Source organism: Drosophila nasuta, chromosome 3, assembly GCF_023558535.2.
Source record: "Drosophila nasuta strain 15112-1781.00 chromosome 3, ASM2355853v1, whole genome shotgun sequence".
In the NCBI taxonomy this organism is placed as follows: Eukaryota; Metazoa; Arthropoda; class Insecta; order Diptera; family Drosophilidae; genus Drosophila; species Drosophila nasuta.
In genome coordinates, this window is record NC_083457.1 from 6,975,627 (window position 1) to 6,997,762 (window position 22,136).

The 22,136-nt window shown below is 37.7% G+C and overlaps 2 protein-coding genes across 2 annotated transcripts; one reads left to right on the forward strand and one right to left on the reverse strand.

Moving 5' to 3' along the window:
* Window positions 1-4,843: 4,843 nt before the first annotated feature.
* On the reverse strand, window positions 4,844-5,269 carry LOC132793410 (cofilin/actin-depolymerizing factor homolog). The gene has a single exon (XM_060803325.1). It carries the CDS (start codon window positions 5,267-5,269, stop codon window positions 4,844-4,846), a length of 426 nt encoding a protein of 141 aa, XP_060659308.1.
* A 4,197-nt stretch (window positions 5,270-9,466) lies between these two features.
* Window positions 9,467-9,919, forward strand: LOC132791652 (uncharacterized). Its single transcript, XM_060800665.1, has 2 exons — window positions 9,467-9,597; window positions 9,653-9,919. Exons 1-2 carry the CDS (start codon window positions 9,547-9,549, stop codon window positions 9,818-9,820), a joined length of 219 nt encoding a protein of 72 aa, XP_060656648.1. The 5' UTR covers window positions 9,467-9,546; the 3' UTR covers window positions 9,821-9,919.
* Window positions 9,920-22,136: the final 12,217 nt, after the last annotated feature.

A 22,136-nucleotide genomic window follows, 5' to 3' on the forward strand; every position in this document is an offset into this window, starting at 1 on the left:
GTTCTTGTCCTCGTCCTCTTCCTGGCAGCAACAGTAGCACTCAGCGTTTGCCACAGTTTAGTATTCCTCTTTTAGTTTTTGGGTTTTCGTCGTTGTTGTTCTTGTCGCTGCTGCTGCTTTTGCTGCTGCGGCTGCTGTTTGTTGTAGTGGTATTGTATTTTATTATTTAAAAGCCTAAAATCTATGAAGTGCGGTGCAAATATTTGAAATTGTTAAGACAACATTTGCAACTGACTCACTGACTACTGCATTTGACAAGAATATTTAATTTAACTGCAACTCGAGCAACAAGACCAACTGTAGCCACACACACACACACACAACTCGGATTCAAGCTTCGTAGGGTATTCGATAAGTACTTTTTGCTAAAACTCAAGTTTGTTTCAAGTTGGCAAGCAGCACTGCAAAATTATTTATAATTGCCATTTGCATTTTAATAGCTGAAAGCTGCTATTAACCTCAGCTTAAATGTGGAAAATCGCAAAATAAATTATAAGCAAATTTGTGGTATTAAATATGCATCAATTATTGAACACTTACTTAAGAAACGAATTTAATGTGGCAATAAATATTATTTTTATTATTGTTTACACTTCAAAATATTGAGATGAAGAAAAAAAATCATATTCTTTTAAATGTATTTCAAGTGTGGACCAAATATTAAAAAAAAAAACTTAGCAAATTCAATCTTGTGAATGATATTATTTTAAAATTAAACGATATTTATGAAATTATTAAAAAAAAATTTAAAGAAAATGCAAAACTCGATAAGACAAATAATATTATTTTAATTATTGTTTACATAAATATTGTATTAATATACATATAATATAATATACTAATATAAAAGTGAATTTTTGTAGAAAAATAATACAATATCTATTGTAGCTTACACTATTTCAATTATTGAGTTAATACATAAGAAAATCTGCCTAAATATTATATGGAAAATAATATTCTATTATATTTATTGTTTATAATCTAAAAAATTAATATATGTGTTAGAAGCCGAAGCACTTTGCAACCAGTACAAGTTAATTCATTTTAAAAAAATAAATAATAAAATTCAAAAAGTAGAATCTGTATTCTCTTTTAGGTTTTAAAGTAGTTCTAAGAAATGAGTATTAAAATTAAATCTTTGAAATTTAAATTTATATAGAAAAGCAGAACCTCGTATTTCTACAAGTGAATGATCAACCATTGTGTTCCTTTTTTTTATTTCCCTGACAACTTTTCCATTTGTAAGAGCAATAAATTGTCGTTGTCATTCAAGTTGCAGCACTTCTTGCATCTTGCTTACCATTCAGCATATCGTCAATGGCATTTAGTGTGTACCGATGCTTCCGTTTCCGGTTTCAAGTTTACTTTTTTTGTTGTGTTGTGCTGTGCTGTGTGTGTTAAATGCAAAGTTGAAACTTGTTCTATGCAGTTCTTTTCGGAAACTACTTGCACGTACACAGTTTGTGGCAAATGTGATGTGACGTCAGTGACGAGGAGAGTGATAAAGAGAAGGAGGGAGGAGGAGAATGTGAGTCAATTGCAGGAGCCCACGCAAAGCTTGCCCAAGCTCAATTTATGTTTAATATTTAAAATGCTCTATTTACCGTAAATATTTTCATAGTAATTTACGCAAATTTACATAAATAAACGCACAGAGAAATGCCTCCTTTGCACACACTAAAATACACACACAAACGCACACCTCACTGTTTTGGTTCGACGTAACCTCATTTGAAAAATGTCAAACGCAGTCCGGCCATTAAATTCTAAACGAGAGAGGAACGTTCAACAAAGCAGAGGACACAGCACAGAGGACACAGGACACGGGACACTCACGCGCTCCATCGTTTGTTTGGCCTAATAGCTTTTCTATAATTTATCATGGAATATTTATGGCACGCGCTTTTGTATCTAGGAATTATGCATTTATTATTCAAAATGCTTTTTATGCCACCAAAACAAACGGTCTCCAATCAGACACATGATCATAGGGTACAGGGGGTCCGGAGTGTTGCCTATAAACGTTGTCAGCGTTTAGTTTAGTTTTTGAAAAATTGTCATATTTACAATGTGGGAACAGGACTCTCGGTTGCTCTGCTGCCATAACTCCTGCTATACCTTGTGTGTGTCGCCTGTCTCGACCAAGTTAATTGGCAAATTTAAATTGAATAAATATTTAATGATAGTGCAATGGACTTTGCCCAACGAATTTAGTTAGCAGCTGCAGTTGTCCATGTTTATTCATTCCTCTCTCTCTTTCTTTCACCTCCTCCATATGTCATCATTACGACCAAATTGTAGTTGTTGTTATAGCCTCTATTGTTTATACTGTTATTTTGTTTTTCGTTGTGTGTGTGGCGGCGTATTAAGCCGTTAAATGTTATGTCCACGATTTACTCGTCTATGGCTAACGCGTAATTGGCAACTACGCGACTAAAATGGCTAAAACTAAAACTAAAACTGCATGCATGATTGCTCGCCTGTCCATCAGATATGTGGGTTAACAACATTAGATTGATTATGTCGAGTTAGAGCGCTATAAAGCAAGCTACGCCATTATCCTTTAACAAGTGCAAAGCGTGACTCGAGAATAAAAAATAATGTTCACAGTGATAGAAGTTTGATGAGGGTAAAGATAAATATCATACACAATTTCTGCGTTTCCTATTGTAAAGTTTGAATAAAATAAGTCTTATTTTATGAGGTTGAAATGAATATTGTTTTAATCTGCATTCTTGGATTGGAGAATAAATAAAAATCAATGTTGTTATAACAATTTGTTTGTGTTGATGGTAATAATAAAGAACATATTTAATTCTTTGTATTATTACTTTTGAGATGGTAAAGCATAAATATATCAAAGTCCTTATTGATGAGGGAAATATAAATGATGATGAGGGATATATAAAATTAAGTATTATTCTGATCTGAATTCTGACTGACAATGCGGATTTTTTTTTTAAGTATACCAATTTAATATTCTGAAGGAATATTTATTATTCAAAATATTTATTATACAAAATACTGAATTTTATAACATATTTGGTATATTGATATACTATTGCATTCGAAATATACCTTAGAGAAATAATATTCTAACCAAAGCAGTTAAGACTCGAATGGAGCAGGTGTTTTTTTTTTGCCTTATGAATTTATCAGTTAAACTCAGATGGAAATATTATGTGAATTAAAAGTTGCTCTTTCTTATTTCCATAGTTTTTTCTTGTGTTCACCATGTATCTATTAGGTCGCATCTACAATTTGTGTGCCATTGCTCGATTTCCTGTATCCATTTCAATTGCATGGCTTTTAACTTTCGCTGGCACACTAAACATTGCTCACCTAAGTAACCTCAACAAGCAACTCTACTTTAACTTTCCCCACGACAAACTTTGCCCATTCTGATTCTCGCTATCCGTATTGCTGTTCTTATGCCAAACTCATCGCTAGTAGCTCGCCTGGTAGTCCAATGCCATAAATGTCAATAGACCAAAAAACCATTATGCATAATATCCCAAGCAGCAGCGCCACATGCAACTTCCTCGAGCCTGGCAAGCTGCTTGGTCTCCCAGCTCCATCTGGAGAGCTAGAGAGCGTTGTTATCCTCTTGCTACTGCGACTCCTTTGTCATCTGCATCTTTGGTTGTGCCGCATGCTAAACAATATTTCTCCATTACGAAACAATGGACCGGGTGCATAACCTGACTCCTTTATCCCGCCACCGGATATTCTATTCCTTTTCCTCTTCCTGCTGCTGCTCCTCTGGCTTTTTCTACGAGGACAAGTAGCACCTTTTACTTGTGGCGTTTCGTTGTCAGTGAAAACTTTTGCTTTTTCTACTTGGCTTTTTATGTTTGCGCGTTGCAGTGTTGCATCCCGGTGCCACGCCCACCTCTCACCACACACCACTGCCGCCCAAATGTATCTGCAGTTGTCGCCGCAACTTTTCGTTGCCTACTTTCTGTGTAGCTGTGGCAAGTTTTGCGCTCGCTTATTGTCCAGCGCAGAAAACTTTTGCCTGTTTGTTGCTAAATTGAATGCGACTTGCTGCGCAGTGTCCTTGTCATCGCTGTCTCTCTTTGTGAACGCTGCTGTAGTAGTCCTTGGAGGTGTAAATTGTAAAACAAATAAACGGATGCGATCGTCCTCTGTTTACAGAGCTCTGCGTTCACCAATAGAAAGTCCGTTGCATAGAAATGACTTTTGAGGTCATGTTACAAACGGCAATTGAAACAGTTTAAATGCAATTCCATTCAGTGAAGAAAAAATGTCTGTTTTGGGTGTAAATTAGTCTTTCAAAAATGCTAATTGATTTACTGTTAAAACTTTGCATACGTTACTTGAGAGATACAATTTGATTTACTCATTGATTTATTGTCGTTCCTAAAATTTAAAAATTACAATAATATGTATTACGTCACACACATACCAAACTCCCGCTAACTGAGGGCAATCGTTTTAAGTATCCAATAAAGGCTTTTCTTTTATTATTTTATTCCCAACTTATATAATAAGATTTTTATATACCAAACGACCTCAATAAAATCGCTTTAAATATCCACAAAATGGCATCCATGATAAATGATTTTCATCGCTTTTTTCGTTTAACTCAAACTATGCCAAATATTTATAATATATGAATGTATAATTAATATTACCTCTTTTAGCAATAATTGCATTAAATTCAAAGAATTCAGTTTGCAATGCTTTTTATTTATTCCTAAAATCCACATAAAATTTCAATTACGTTACTCACATATCTAACTAACGCTATCTAGCAGCAATTGTTTAAAAGATTCACAAAACTAAATAAATTGACTTTTCTCTCTTCCCCCTCGCCAGTTTAGTGAAAATGTTCTTCAATCGCAGCCCGTGATAATTCTATAATTTCCCGAACCGTCTTGTAATAGTGTATGCCCTTCAGCTGATCCATAAATGGATGCAAGTAGCTCAGATAGAGTATCGTTCCTTTAGGCTTAGCACTGTTAGGACACCAGGAAAGCAGCACCAGCTTCTCTCTCTTCAATTCCTGCTGCGTGACGTCACAGACTCGCGTATATTCCAGATCGAAGAGACCGTAACGACACTCCGTGGGCCCATTTCGCATTAGATCTTCCAGAAATTGTTTAAAGTCACTTTCTCTGGGTCCGATAGTTTCTACCTCAATCAAAGCATCAGAAGCAATGCGAAAGATAATGTAGCGATACTTTTTGCTCTTTCGTATCGCCTCATAGATCTCTAAGCCTTCATTGCTGCACTTGATGCTCATTGTTTAATTCAAATATATGAAAGAGGAAACTACAAACTAAATTAACGGTAAAAATTTTGACTTCTGTGTGGAAAAATGAATGATATTTCTGAAAATGACTATCACAAAAATAAAACAAACTATTCACCCCAAAGCTCACTCAGTTGTGTGTGTGCTGGCAAAACAAACCTCATTCGAAAGCAAAGCTAACCGAAAAAAACTGCCAACAACTTGAAAAGTTTCAGTCTACTTCCCTCGTTCCTCCCCCAAAATGCTTTCTTTCAATATAGTTGGTTTACATAGTTTTCGTAACAGTTTTCCTTGCTCGATTCCATTCACTTTTTCAAGTGTTAACTAACGCTCAAGGAGGCTGTTCAACCTTTTTTTTTGGAGTGCACAAAAGTTCATTTGATTTGCAAAGTTTGTTAGTCCAAAAACGCAATGAAAAAAAAAAAATTGAATGATATAATTGAACCTTGCAGTGTGCATAGCAAAGAAAAATGCGAAAAACTGTTGATGCTTGAAACTTAAACCATGTTAAATGTTCCATAACTATTTTAATTACTTTGAGCTGCAAAAAATGTGTCATGCTGTAGGAGAAAGCAATTCGACAGTTGTCTAGGAATGTCATAGAATCATCGAAAAACATTTGCAGTAAAGTTAATTGAGCTTATTGGTTAAGGGAACATAATTAATCTTTTGTTTTTAAATCGTTTTTCGTTTTTGCGTATTCTACAGTTACAAATGGTTATTGATACATTTTATTTATGTTATATTTGTGAGGAAAGATAATTAGGTAGATTAAACAAAGAAATACAAAGTAAATTGAATGCACTGAAAAGTATGCTATGCTTTTGAAATTGAAGTAAATAATGCTAATACATATGCCGCGCTTAAAGTCTTGTTAGTTTAGCCAAACAAATGTGTAATCTTAAATGTTTTTAAACAACCCTCTTTAGCGTAGCCCGATTAATCACTTTACAGTTTAAAACGTTAATCATTGCACGGAGCGTGGTGCTTTTGAGCTTTGCAACGCTTTTAATTCAATTAAGCTGCGCTTTTGTCTGGCTGCTTTGGCTGCCTGGCTAGTTGGCTCTCTGTCTGACAGTCTGGGCAATAGGCAATTACCAGTAATCGAATTTTGCCACGGCGAATCCGTTTGAAACAATAAATTGTTCTCTTTTGTAGCTTGCGGGGTTGAATGTTGATAAGCAACAGCAGCATAGAAAGTGGGGTTGTGCCATGAGGGAAACCCGCAAAATGTCAGCAGGGTGAAGCCAATTTTCAGCAAGTACCGAAAAATGCAAATGCAAATTGAGCGTGTCGCTTGTGTCTGTCTGTTTGCTCTTGCCTCACACCTCGCATTGTCAGCGTTGGGACATTAAACTTAGCCCCGGCTTAAGCTCTTAAGCTCAACTTTCACTTAACCGCAGCAAAGCGTTAAAAGCATTCCCTATTAATGTCTAATTAAATGCAGCAAATGCCTTTCTTCCTTCCCTCTCTGTCGACCAGACAAACGACGCGTTTTATTTGTTAAATCTCAAAATAAAATTACGAGCCAGCTTCATTTGCATTTTAGAGCTGGTCATCCTGAGCTGTATATCCTCAAATGACAATCGGATGTATTTCACTCAAGTGCTCCTCCGAGTGGGCAACTCTCGTCTCGCTTTCTGCTCTGCACCTGCTCTCCTCGCTTCGCTTGGTCATTTCCAGACAGCATTCTTTCGCTATATTTTTTTTTTTGCATACATTTCTTAACGTTACAGGGAAAAACAATTCGTGAGTCGACAGCTTCATTGCTCAGCTGTTGCATTTGTTAAATAAAATATCAGTTGTCATTAAAGGCGCTCCTTTAACGGAGAACAGTTGGGAAGGAGCTGCCTTAATTTGTCACTCGACTGCATTTGACAATTAAAAATTGCAATCAGCTGAAAACCAGACAGCTGCCAGAAGCCTCAAGTAAAACATCATATTAAGTATCCGTTGATGAAGTTGTCGCTCAAAATACTGTAGAAATTAAATGTAAGTGGGTATAATAATTTGACGTTGATAAATGAAATTTAAAAGTTAATAAAGACAAATAAACAAAATCACAACTATTAACATTATAAAAATGTGTACAAGAATTTAACGAAAATTAATTAGAAATGTTAATAAAGATAAATATATAAATTGACAACTTTTAATATTAAGTAAAATATAATATGTTTGATTTATAATTGAAGTCCAGGGTATATTACAGTTTAGTCAAATTGTTTTTTAAGCGAAGAAGCTTTTATTTTTTGCCCACTGCACTTGATTTCTTAAGCAAATTAATCGTTGCAAAGTTGACAAGCAAAAAGTTTGCTGTTGATATTCATTGCATGTGGAAATCTTTTTCTCTTTCTGTTGTTCAAGCTTACTGAAATCTTTTCATTATTATTTTATTTAGTGAAAACAATTTAAATTGTTCAAAGCAACTTTCCAGACACTTTTCGATTAGTCAAATAGCATTTTCCCAATATTTAACTCTAAGAGCATTGCGCTTTAATTTTCTATCCATTGTCATATTGCACAGTGTGACATATGTATGTATTCGCACACGTAAACATACGCAAGTAAAAATACTATACTTCGATGCTTCCACTTAACCCACAATGAGCTGTTAACGGGGCGTATGCGTGTTAACATATTTGATTTGTATATTTCAATAGGCAAGTTCGCTTTTGCGGCTGCATGTGGCGCCAAAGCCACCTTCGATGCCCTCACCCCATGTTATTTGATGGGTTTATTATTGGGCAAATAAATTAAAATTGTTTACCTTTCAGCGTATATTCGTATTCAAGCGACAGAGATAGCAAGTCCGTCGTTCTTTATGTCTAGCTGTCTCGCTTCGATTGCGGTTTCGTGAGTGCGCGTATGTTGCGGCAACTTTATTTGCGCAAATTAATGGATAAATGTTCGCACACAAACGCAAATGTACTTTTCATGAATACTCCTCGTTGATGGCAAATTGTATATACTATATATATGAAAAAAAAAAGAAAACATACATAACATATAAGTGGCATCTGTAGATATGAGCATGACAACAACGAGATATTCCAGAGAGAAGAGCTTGTTGTGGCAGATGCGAAAATAAACAACAATATGTACTCGTATTATCCAAAATACATACATATTTTGCATATACTTATGCGTACTTATAAGCAAATATATTGCAAATTGTCGGATCAGATTCTTTGCTTGCAAAACAAACATATATGTCAAAAAGATTAAAAGGCTGAGAGGCAAGTAAATGCCAAGAACATATCTGTTCGGCAGCAAGTTATATTTAAACAATAAATGCGTTTCAATAAAACCGTTTATAATTGAACAAACTTTTAATTTAAATTCTGATTTATCTTTATTATGATTATTCGAATTTTGATTTAAATTTGAAATGAAGCTTCATAATTTAGATTAGCTGCACAGCTATTTAAAACATTATCCGAATGAAAATTAACCGAATTTAAATTTGGTCCAACAAATTAGCTCTTTCAACGCATTTAATGTATAATGTATTCACGTTTTTGGGGATTTATTTAATAAAGAATGCAAAATTATTTGGAATCATACATTGAAATAATTTAGCCAACATTTAAGTGCCAAAATTGGTACTTCTCGAATGAAATGACTCGGAGCACAACAAAGCAATATTGAAAGTCCCCGAGAGCAGTCATCACCCGGGGGCTGTAACTTTCACACAATGTCAGACAGTCGGGGCAGTGAAAGAAATAAACCAACGGGAACCGAATGAAATCCATGTACCACACGACATGCGAAAGCAAGTATGGGCGAGCACGCGCCAACCGGGGGGAGGGAAATGGAAAATGCATGCAATGGCACGATGTATGTTCAAGTGCAGTATCATGATAGAGAGAGCCGAGAGGGGAAATGGGAGGATTGGCTACTCGAATGTGCGTTGATTGTGCGATTCAAACATTTTGGCATGTTCTGGCCTCGTTTTCACTTTTGGCCAAACTTGGAATGGAGAGAAGTCTGCCACTGATCCAGAGTGGCGAAAATGTGTTAAATCCGCTATAAAAGCGGTTAACCGAGTAAACTGCAAATGCAAAATGCGGTTGGGGCTTTTGGTTTTGTGTTTTCGTACTCGGTTTCGTTTGATTTGGTCGCCAACTTTTACTGCCGTTGACATGTCATTTAACTAACTCCATAAGGCAGAGTAGGCCTATAAGTAAACTTCCTTTTTTTTCAACAAAAACATATCCAATTCGACTGAATTCCATTCGAATTTCGAACTCTAACAATCAATCAAAATGGATGCTGACGACGCTTCAAATTTCGAATATATCCCAGAAGTTGAGCAGGTTTGTATCTCTATCGTTATCAGAATGAGATTCCACTAAATCTGATTTTGCACAGAACTATAGCGAGGCTGAGACAGAAGCAGCTTTGAAGTTTCTCAAAGAGCAAGATCTGCCGATGTCGGAACTCTATTATGCGCTAAAGTATGTTCGCCTGGCAAATCGCGATCTGAAATCCGAACAGAAGTTCAAGGAAATAGAAGAACGTCTGAAAAAAATTGCGTGAAGCGGATATTCCTATGGTATCGCCACCATCATCGGACTATGAATGTGAAGATTAAAGTTGTTTGTAATGAATAACATAATAAAATGAATTAAGCAATAATTACTTCTTTCTTTAGCAGAAAAAAAATAATTTTAAAATTCTTAAAATTTGTACATGTTAATTAAAGAAGGGAAGATTTTATATTGCTGTCTCTTTTTTGTAAGAGCATGTCACGTGTCAGACAGATAAAGTTTGATGTTAGATGAAAAGAGCAACAACGATAAGAACTCTAGAGAATGGGTTTGGTAAATGGAATGTAGATGGAGTTGGAGTTGGGAGATATGGAACGGAGGGCTGGCAAAATAGAATTGCATGCAAAGCGAGGAGACAAAACAGCACAAAAGCAAACAAAATTATGTTTAAGGTTATATGCTATGCATAAGTAAATAAGCAGACAGTGCAGACGGATCGGACGGACAGACAAGACTCGAAGTCAGCCTGGCAGGCAAGCAAGCAAGCAAGCAGGCAGGCAAGCGGAAACGGAAGTTCAAGTAGCAAAAGAAAGTGTCTAACTGGCTGTGTACATGTGTGCACCACGCTTCTGTGTTATGTGAGTGTGTAAGTGTGTTAGAGAGTGTATGAGTAAATGTATGTGTGTGTGTGTGACTTATGCAAGAGCCACAGGCACTTCCGACAATTGGCAAAACACAACAGAAAGGCAACCAACCAACCAAACCAGCAAGCCAGCAACACAGGAGCGGACACACATAAAATAAGGTGATATTTTCTAAAGATTTTGGAAATTCATAAAGCGAGTTGCTTAGTTGGAAGTCAATAAATGTTAAAAAAATAGGAAATAGGACATATTTTAAAATACACATCTAAGGCTCCTTAGAATCCAATTGATTTATTTTTATGTTTAGTTTATTTTTTGTTTTTAAATAAATATATATTATAAATATATATATATATAAATTTTAAATAAAAATACAATAATTTGAGCAATTGAATTTTGTTTGATTTTATATAAATACAAGAATGTCTATTTAAATTTATATTGTTTTAGCTAAAAAGTGTTCGCCTTGCGTTGAATACATCCGCTCCTGATCACATCTAGTCAGGATAGTAACCAGCAGTCAGACAGATGGGCAAGAAGGCGGAAGGAAGGTGATGGTGGATGGACTGAGCAGAGCGGGGGATGGGGGCAGGTGGGGTGGGCAGCCACAGGCTACGCTGCCTTGCACACGCGCTGAGCGAGATAAAACATTTGTATGAGCTGATAAGAACGCATCCACTTACTTTTGGTCGCACATGACCTGAATTTTTGTGCACTGCATACACTCAACCACACACACACATGCACACATACACCCAGCAAAACACACACATAGATCACATCAAAAACAAAAAAGGAAAATAAAAAAGAATTGGGGGGGGGCTTGGCGCTTGAACTTGCACACGGACCAGGCAAATGAAGAAATTTAAATTTGATGTCGGCGACGGCAATCAGACGAAGACGCCCATTCATTGAACACTTTGCGTAGGGTATCTATGCAAGTAAATTAAATATGCGCATATAAGGTGAAAATTCAAAAATGCTCTCCAAATGCATTTTACTTAAAAATACAACAAAGAAGCCAAGATTTTGTTTTTTAAACATTTTTTTATAATATTTTAAATATGAGTAAAAGTAATTACTTATTATAGTTTTCAAGTATAAATACATGAATTTAGTAAATTTAGATATATTAACAAATTGAATTGCTCATTCATTTCCTTTTTAATGAGTATCTCCGAGAGAGTTAACCCAGAGTGCCTATTATGGGGCAACATTAACATGCGGCACCATGGCCCATCGAGCCTGGGTTGCCTGCTCTACAAACTGTCTGTGGGTAATAAAAAAAAATGAGAAGAGATTCTGTTTTTTGTACTCTAAAGTTCCAGTTCAGTTACACACGAAATTTGAAGGGAAATACGAAAATGAAAGATTCGTATCTGTAAAGTTAGAGCGAGATTGATGTGTGCACAGCAGCAGCAGCAGCAGCTGGCCTGCAGCAGGCTCCACCTCGACAGGACCTCCCGCAACTCCTTCTTAACTGACTCCTACACACATATATATAGTTCATTCACATGACTCCTGTGAAGAACGAGCGCCGAAAAAATATCGAACCGCCCGCAGCACTCAAATATGGTTCTCGTTCTTGTTCTCGCTCTATGTGTCTGTTATCTGCATCTCTCTCTCTCATTCACTCGCTCCATACATTATCGTGCTGTCTCTTTTGGCAAGTCGCTCCATCTGCCGAGTGAGTGCACCCCTTATACGAAAATAGGATTTGCTTGCAAATTTTTGTTAAGGGAACATAAAATGGGGTGAGAATCGGACGACGACGACCATGTGCGGGTGCGGATGCTTTGCGCTCGTTTTGTTTGTTTGACACTTGCGTGGTTAGTGATTGTCCATATTATGTGACACACTGTGTGACAGACGAGCAGATAGACCAGCTCTGACAGCCAGCACCGAGACTTGCCTAGAGTGAGAGGGGGAGAAGGAAAAAATGAGAGTGAGAGAGCGAGTAGCTCAATTTCGTGCTGCATCAGCGCTGAGTTGGCAACTTCTGGCCAACAGCCAGCTTGCGACTTAAAGTACATTTGAAGTTGTCAAAAATGTTGCTCTGATTGCCTACAGCCCAGCCGCATAATTGACAGCTGTGAGAGTGTGTGCGAGAGTTGAAAGTGAATTGAAAAGCCATGTACCTTCTGCCTTCGGTACTTAAGTACCTGGAAATGAGCTCAGTTTTAATGAGCAGGTTGCTCAAATTTAAAGTTTGTGACAGCGAATAGGAGTTTAAATGGCAGCTTTAATAGTCAAAATATTTACATATTGATTTTCTTTTTATATTTTTTTCATCATATTTATTTTTTATAAAAAACTTTTACTAAATGGAAAATTTTTTTTATTGATAACTTTAAACTAAATTCGAAAAGCAAAGAAATGAGTTGTTTGCAAAATAACATAATATATTTATTTTTAATTTATTTATATTAAAATATATTTTTTTTTTATATAAAATATTAAAGTCGACTTTAAAATAAATTCCGAATACAAATAAATAAGTTCAGTCTTTAAATTCTTTCTAAATATTTAAATTTAAGTCAAAAAACTCTCTGAACCCTTTTTCCAATTCCAAAATGTCATTCAACTGTTTGAGTTTCAGGCAAATTCAGTATTTGTGTGAACTCATTGGACCTGTCGAACTTTTTTCATTGCTCTCAATCGATGCAACTTTAGATTTCAGATACTTTTCAGCTACTCGGAAAATCCATTAACAAGCTTTTTCCATATATACTATGATGCTGCCTGTGGACATTCGAGTAGTAAATAAAGCAGCAGAGGCAAAGAGTTAGAAACCCAAAACCGATTGCATAAATTGTAATATCAAATCTATAGACGCCTCGGCTCGAACTAAGCCAACTAACTGGATGCTAGGGTGACTCATTCCCGAGCAGACAACGGAAATTGTTTGAGATTTATGGCGGGCTGGCGAAAAGGGGCAAGCGCCAAATTTATTTTGAAAATAAGTTGGCCCATAGGCAAGTAGCCTCTAACTGCCGCTGCTGCAGGCTGAGCCAAAACAAGTTTACAAATTTCTGGCTTGCCGGCAAACCCAAAAAAAGGATATTACATATTCCAAAACCCAACCCATTTGATTTACGTTGTTTCAGGACTTCAGTTCCGTTTCGTTGTCCTTTGTCCTTTGAGTAGTCCTTTGTGCTATTGCTTTTATTTTTCGCTTTCTATTTCTTATACTGCCCTTTGTTTTTGCCCTATTATGTGTTATGTGTTCAAGTCTGTTGCGTGGTTTTCAAGTGCAAAACCCGACAGCATTTGCTCCAGTCTCCAGACTCTGTCGCTGACTCTGAGTTATGTATAGTCTTATGTATGTGTGGCTATTATAGGCTTACTAAACTCTACCCTACACAGTCCGTTCATGTTCATGTTCTCTCCCTTACTTACTCAAACATCCGGAGAGGCGACGTGCAAGCTGCGCTTTTTCACACACTCCAGCAGTGGCATCATCATTGTGCTCGGCTCGTGATTATTGCCATTATGGAATGAAAATGAAAGCCGTTCAAATCGTAGAGATGCTCCGCAGCAAAGCTTCCCTCTTTCTCTCTCACTCCCTTCTTGTGGCTGCTTCCTTTACTCGTTCGTTATGTCTCAAGTGACTATTCACAGGCTGAAGATTTATTGAATGTGCGCGATGCTGCTGCTGCTGCTGCTGCCACTGTCTGTGGCTGAAGTCCCGAGTTTGCCACTGTGAGTTGCTCTGTCTGCTCTTTGGCATTGGGTATTGAGTGTTTATTTATTTTCAAGCATCATAAAAAATACAGGCAGAGAAGCGAGAAGCAACTCAGAACAGAGAATACACACTCCAACATACACATTCAATAATATTTTCCGAAACGAAGCATCGCAGAAGCAGCTGCAATTTTTACGCCATTTTGTGTTGTGCCAAGCTGAAACCAAGTGTAATTTGTGGTCCGGGAACTTTGTCTATTGCCCTTGTAGTACTCCATTATTGTTGCTGTTGCTGTTGTTGCTGTTGTCGTTATTGGCAATGTTGTTGCTGTTTAATGAAGCATTCGCAGTGAAGTAGCTGTTGCAATTTTTATTTCGTTTGCCGGTCAATGAACACTGGAAATGTGTTAAGTGCCGTCGCTTGTCTTTAATTGTCTACAACTTTGTTGAATGACTTTTAATGAAGTGTTAAACGTTCACTGCCCCACGCCCCGCCCCCAGTCATTGACCTCTTTGCAATAGTTATTAATGCTTTGAAGCTCTAAGTATTAATTACGCATACGACGCGTTGCCTCTTGACAGCTGCAATTTCCCATACGTTTCTTTAAAGCAAATACATTCGTGCTGCCAACAACTCTAATTACCAGTCAAGTAACGGGCTCTGAAGTTCTTTAAAATTAATGTTTGTATGTTCGCCTTTGGCTTTAACGAATATTTCGCCGAGAGATCTCTGGCTAGCTTATCACTTTTAGTAACATAATTACAGCTATAGTGAAATTTAGTAAAACGAAAATTACCAAATCAAATCTTTCAATTCAATCAACCAAATACTATTTGAATATTGATTGGAAGTGGACCATTTTTTCGAATAATAATACTTTTTTTCTTCTTTTTCTTATGGATTTTAATACTCCATTTTACTGCAGCTTATTTTAAATCTTTGTACATCATTCAGTACTATGTTGTTTAACAACAACTCATTTTCTGACAAAACTTATTTGATGTTTCTTATTGTAGATGATATTTTGAATTGTAGATTCTTCTTAATTGCAATTGGTTAAAATGACAAAAAAGATTCTTTTCTTAAATATATTTTCTATTCTGGGCTTCTCTCTCTTCCCCTTATCTCCATACTTTATAAAATTATCATTTTCTGACAGCAGCGCACTTCAATCTCACAATGAAGCACAGGCCATTTACCTACTTATACCGTTGTCAATCACTTGCTTTAAGCCAAACATCCGCAATTCGCCCATTTTGGTCAGAAAAAAATTGGACACCGCAGCCGCGTGCTGGAAGTCAATCAATGACCCACAAACTACAAACTGCAAACTGTTGGTTCGCTTTAGGTCGTCCACCCTCATCATCCACATCATCATCATCAGCTGCTGCTGCTATATCAGCGACTTTGTGCCACATGACGTATACGCAATATGCGTTCTCTCTGTGATGTTGGCAGCGCAGCTCGAGGGCATTTCCGCTTTTGCCACCGCCATTACTGTCGTCTTTTGGCGCTCGACTAAAAACCACACGCTTCATAAAGTCGACCAGTGTTAGCTATTTTCTATGTAGTCTATATAGTTACTAACTACATACATGCAAGTAAGTTTTTGTGTGAGTGTGTATAAATATAAATATGAACGGTAGACGCAGCGCGCTTTTTGCTTTATGCATGCAGCTACATTTTATATTGCACATATATTTTTCATAAACTGCAAATTTAGGTCACAACCACGGGGTATAACAGCCCGCAAGTGGGACTGCAGCTAGAGCTGGGGATTGGGATTGGGCTTGGGCTTGGGCTCTAGCTTGGGACTGGGCCTGGGACATGCATGACAGCGGCTGCTAATGCTGCAACTGCTTCGGGTTCCCAGCGGTCAACGTACGGTGTTGACGATGGCGACGTCAAAGCGTCGTCAAAATGAATATGCGCATAGTTGCAGCGGAAATATTAAACATACGCCCTGTGTGCCGCATCGCGAGTGGCGAACGTAGCGTGTTGTTAGCCCAAGTAACACCGTAACAAGCGAACCAGTTGATTGCGACAGCATTCTAGTAATCGCTATCGCCGGTATCTGTATTAAAAAATCACTGTCGAAAGAGTCTTTCTTCATGTTAAACCCTTTTTACGCCTAAAAATGCAGGCTGCTTATTATATACAATACAGTATACAATGTTAACTGCTAAATTACATTCATTTATTTATCTTTTTCACTGAATTTAATAGTGCAATTTCTCCACAAAACATTTGAAAGGAGAAAGATAATATTCTGCATATTATAATTCTTATTAACTGCGAATTAATTTCTACTGTCATTTTTGAAATATGTTAAATTAAATGAAAACTTTGATTAAGAAACTATAAATTTATTTTACATAGATTTCATTAAATTTTCGTAATTGTAATTTCCATTTAATTCGTTATCGTTATCAATTGCGAATTGAAATCGATTGGGATTTTAAGAACACACTTCGCCTGACACATCCACACGCAGAGAAGTTTGCCTGGGCTGGGAGGTCTTGCTTGCATCGCTCCTCTAGTGCACGGCCCCAAAGTATGATTGCGTGCCTAAGCGCCATCTTACGGTTGATAGCTTCATTACAGTGCTGTTGTTGCTTATTACCCGTTGGTTTGTTGTTGCTCTTGTTCTTGTTCTTGACGTTCTCGTTCTCGTTCTCAGTTGTTGCTGTTGCTGCGGTTGTTAGTGTGTTGCCGGTGTTCTTGGCATGTTGCAAGTGCTGATTACAGAATGGCGTCAATGTGGACGCCTGCAACATGCGCTGCTTTTTATGGCCGCTTTCTTGCAGTCAACGCTATTTTTCTAATTTTACTTAAAGTGCTCTTCCCCTCTTTTTGGAATGTTAGGAACCTCGAGCGTAGTTTGCTTAATTTTTAAATTGCCAACCTGAGTTGTTCTCCAAGTGCCTGTTGTTGGCCTCGATCCATGAGTCCGTTGTTAGCGCGTCGAGTGAAAGTTTCTATTAAGGCGCAAGTGTTATGTGTGAAGGCGCTTAAGATCTTGAAATTATGATTGGCGCAACGAGACCTTCTTTTAAGCGTTTGCTGCCATTTAGCTAAGTGCGGGAACCTAAAGTGTTTCTCCACTTCTGCACGTGAATTGGGTGCCAACTGCATGTTGTTTTGCCGATTGTCGAGGAAAGTGAATATATTTGCAGTAGGACATTTATAATTTCTTTATAAATATTTGCTTTTTCGTCTGCTTAAACTATGAATTAAAGTAGTTATTCACCTTTAAGCTTCATCATGATGGAACTCCCTTGACATTATGCGTCAAGCTCGATTGCCACCTAACACGCTATCTTACATTTTTTTGCTCTTTTTATTCGTCACGGAAAATTCCAACAGCCGTCGTCATGAGGTTCACATGGCGTATACTTCATTGTTTTAATACGTGTCACTAACCGAAAGTTTTCAATATTGCAATATTGAAATGTCAAATGTTGTCGTGTATTTGTTTGTCTCTGAAAATAATTCAATTGAATGCAAACACGACTTCGAGAAGGAAATTGAAGACACACACCCACCGACGCCAGACAGACAGACAGATGGAAAGGTGCAGCAGGTGTGATTGAAAGGCAAGGCAGTCACTGTGAAGGACACGAGAATGAAAGAAATGCAAAATAATGTGAAATATTTGAAAAATATTTCATAGCGCATAGCTCAGCAAATGATCCGAAATGCTCGATATCCCTTGTTGCCTCTTGACTTTTGCATATCACAAGTGCGGTCAAGCATGGGCCCGTAACAATATGAGCTCAGCTCGATGCGTAAGCAAAAACATTTTCATTCAAGTGAAATTCAATTGTTATCGAGGCAGCAGACAGACAGCACAGCTCCGGACAGATAGCCCTGGATATTTGCATGGTCGGAGGTTGGAGGTTGGAGTTATAAACAGTTTGGGGGTAGCTTATCATAAGCAATAAATGCTAATGGATGAGCTTTGCTTTGGGGAGTTACATCGCTGTGTGTCCTTAGGGAGTCGCCAGCCATTAGTTGCATTGGTTGTCTCCCCACTCACACACCGAGAGAAAGAAAAGCAATGATGTCAACAATAATCCAGAATTCCAGCGTAGCTGCAGCAAAACACATCATTCAACCCCTCGCAGAGGGATTGTGGTTTGTGTCCAACAAAAGGTGACAAAAGATATCGCAATTTTATGAGTAATCCCAACACTCTTTTCATGCCAGTCCCGAGCAAGGATGAGAGTTTGCTGACAAGGACATGCACTGATTACGTAGCGACTACCGACTACCGACTACCGACTGCCAACTGCCAACTGTCGACTATGCCAGCAGCAATGGTAATAAAATTCTCACTTCTGGATAGATTTTTGCATTGTCGTTAGTGTAGATAATGTGTATGGGGCTTTCCCCATATACTTGCTACCTTCCTTTACTTTGCTCCCCCTCTCACACTTAGTTCGCCTTGGCTTCAGCCTCTTTCATTGTTTGTCAGCGTCTGTCTGGCTTCGGATGCTGCGGATGTTGTTGTGAGTCATATTAAAAAGTAACGAGGAAAATATTATGAAGCCAGACAAAGGCATTTCCGGCACAGCGACGAAACCCGGTCCAAGCTCCAACCAAGCAGCCACCAATATTGGATTCACACGTTATGCTGCCAGATGTGGGCGAATATGTATGTGTGTGTGTGTGTGCCTGAATATGGTTGTTCATTGCCCGTTGTTGTTGTTTGTCGACTGCCCTCTTTCATTTGCCCAGCAGCAGCAGCAGCAACATGATGTGCCTTCATATTATATTGTATTTTTAGACCAGACAAGTCTGCATTGCTGCATGTGCCATGTTTCTTCCATGTACCATACTCTCTCTCTCTCTCTGTCTATCTGCCATCTCTGTCCCTGTGTCTATGTACTGTACTGTGTTATGCCATTATTAATAACCATAACTCAAATCTATTGCCGCTTTACTGCTCATTGAATCCTGTTTATGGTCATGGTTTCGTCAGTATTCTTCCTGCTAAAAAGTTTTGATTTGACCGCGAACATCTAGATAAACAATGCTTAGACTCCTTGCTGCCCAAATGGAGCACAGAATGTGCACCAACAACATTGTGTGTATGCGAAAGCCGAAGGAGAGCAAGAAAATTTACTTTATTTTCATTAGCTGCAAATTGTTTACTTAAAAGGAAAATTTACAAATTTCTATTAAATAAATTGTGTGATAAGGCAAAAAGAGGGCATTTATGACGCTAGAAAATAAACAGAAATTGATGCAAAGGAAAAATATTGTAAGAATAACATTGTAGAGCATGGTATAAAAATGATAAGCCACAAAAATAAATAGACTTGCATTATTGACGCTTAAATTTATGGAAAGTAGAGAGTAAAATAACAACGGTAGTTTTCATCTTAACATTTATAAATATTTTAATATTTTTAAGCAACTAAAGTTGATAATGATTATTTAATAGTTTTGATTTGTGATTACAGAATATTCCAAACCCCAAATAAATTCGTTTATCAAGAATTTTAAATTGAGTGGCAAATCTAGATTTGGAAAACTCTTCGATAAGAAATAAAGAATTTTAAGTTGAAAATTCTTAAAACAAAAATTCTATATTAGATTGGATTAGTACTAACGAATTCAATAATAAAAGAAGTAAAAAATGCATTATATGTCGATTTATTTTTTTTCATAGCTTGATTAGAGAGTATACATGCAGCAACTACTCTTCAATTGCATTTTCAGTTTTTAACTGTTTACTTTGAGTATTTTTTTATGGCTATACCACGGACACGCTTTCAAAAATTTGCCAGAAAATGCAGCTTGAAGGCCAATTCGAGTTGTTTTTGCACAGTTAGTGCTTATCATTCAAAGCTGCAGTTTTTGATGTGACGCAAACGGGAACTGGGAAGCTGGGAAACTGGCAACTGGCCTTTGCGCCAAGTTTTAATTGTGCTCATATCTCAAGACCCCCTGAAGGCCCCCGCTTTCCGATTGCGACTGCAAAGGGGCAAAAACTTTGTGCCTGGCCAAACTTTTTTGTGAGCTAACACACACATATACATAAATACACACGCACACAGTCACAAATTGTTCAACAATCCATGTTGCCATTTTACAACACTTGAAATTTCTTTGGACATTTGCTTTTGGCTTAAACCCGGCTTGATGTTGACTTTTACTTTGGTGGACTCAAACTCCATTTGCAGTCGGGCAGTCGGGGGTCCGGTATGTATAATTTCAATGCGCACTGTCGTAAATAGCATAAGAAGAAGCTGAAGCTGAAGCAGCAGACGACACTGAGAACGATGAGTATTTTCTTAATTTTCTTGCGCTTCCTGCACAGCAAAGTTTGTGCTGGCAAAGTGAGAGACTGAGAGACAGAGTTTTCTAGCTTTTCTAGCTGCAGCAGCAGCAGCTTTTCCGTTTGTCACGACAGACAAGACACCAACATTAAAGTATTATGCAAGCGTATTAATGCACTCAACGGAACAGTGACATAGCACAAGGCGAACAAGAAAACGATGATGACGAGGATGAGGATTGGAATGGAGACGGGGATTGGGGAGAAGGCAAAGTGACCGGCGAGCTATGTTGATAAGCTGCAAGTCAAGACGGACTCTGGCAACTGCAACTCGACGACTTTTAAGCACTCTCAGCGTGTGTCGCACGGCCAATAGAAAAACAACTTGGCAAATGGCGTAAAGTTTTTCTCGGGCAGGAAATAGTAGATGGAAAAACAGCAGCAGCGGCAACAGCAGCAGCTAGCGACTGTCACTTGGCATAGGCATCTAAATTTTCAAATTTTCTTCTACATTAGTTTAGTATGTTGGTGCATTTAATTAAATTAACCCAACGCAATCGCAATTCTCTGGAGAAGGCAAAAACACATGCCCAGCGACTGTCTGTCTGTCAGTTTGTTGCTTTGTTGTTCTCCTGTCAGCTGTCAAATTGAATTCTAGCACATTATGCTCAATGGCACAGAACGGACCCTTCGACTTCGACTGCGACTTCGACTTTCAATACATGCGAGTACTACTCCGTATTATGTTTGTAGTACTTGCCACAGCTGTACCGTGACCGTGCAACAGTGGCACAAACGATTCCCAAGTGTATTTCCATTTGACACCATAACTGATGATGCCTCGCCAAATGGCAGACGGCAGCCTCGGCCCCCTCTCTCTCTCTCTCTCTTTCGGTCTCTGCATTAAACGTTCGCACATTAACATGATGTATGATTCAAGACCAAGTCCGAATCCAGTTGTAGTTAAACCCCACCCCAGCCATTAGCTACAGAAATGGCCACTTAATGGCAGTTGAGTTGCCCATTTGAGGATGAGACTACAACGGTGACTACTTCAGCTGATTCTTCTTCTTCTACGTTTAGCTGCTCTTAAAGCGATCCTTCAACTTGTGCTCGAAACACGCGACTGCCAATCAGTCTGCGCCCCGCTCAACTGCTTTCGCCTCACCTGGGCGCGTAATCAAGTCATGCCCAAACAATTGCAACCACGCCCCTTCTACCACCGTCACCGCAATAAACACACACACGCACACCCACACACAATGAAAACACATCGAGCAAACACTTTAGCGCACGATATTCATACACAATTTGCACAAGCCCAGTAACTTCTTTGAGGCGTTTCCACTGCAGAAGACCGAAGATAACGCTATAACTTAAAGACATTGAGAAACGATTCGTCTTTTGAATTATTAATTGTTTATTTCTCATATAAGTTTAAAAAAAACTTTCAATCGAGAACATTTTTATATTTACTTTATATAAGATTGAAAGTAATTACTTCTATTTATATAAATTATTCTATATGTTATTAACAATTATACATATTCAATAAAAGTGAAGGTTTTACATTGCTGTTACATGCAGTAAAGACTTTTATAAATTTTTAAATGAATTACGAATAATAACAGAGTTAACATAAAAGACACATCAAGATTAACAGATCAAAGAAATTATTTATTATTAATAATTACTGTGTCTAATTAATAACAGAATACTAATATGAGAAATGATTAAACATGTACTAATA

What these genes read in the sequence shown, in the direction of transcription:
- LOC132791652 (XM_060800665.1), top strand. Translation starts at nt 9,547, where the DNA reads ATGGATGCTGACGACGCTTCAAATTTCGAATATATCCCAGAAGTTGAG. An exon ending in ATATCCCAGAAGTTGAGCAG is followed by an intron (nt 9,598 to 9,652) that starts GTTTGTATCTCT and finishes GATTTTGCACAG; the next exon opens with AACTATAGCGAGGCTGAGAC.
- LOC132793410 (XM_060803325.1), bottom strand. Translation starts at nt 5,269, where the DNA reads ATGAGCATCAAGTGCAGCAATGAAGGCTTAGAGATCTATGAGGCGATA.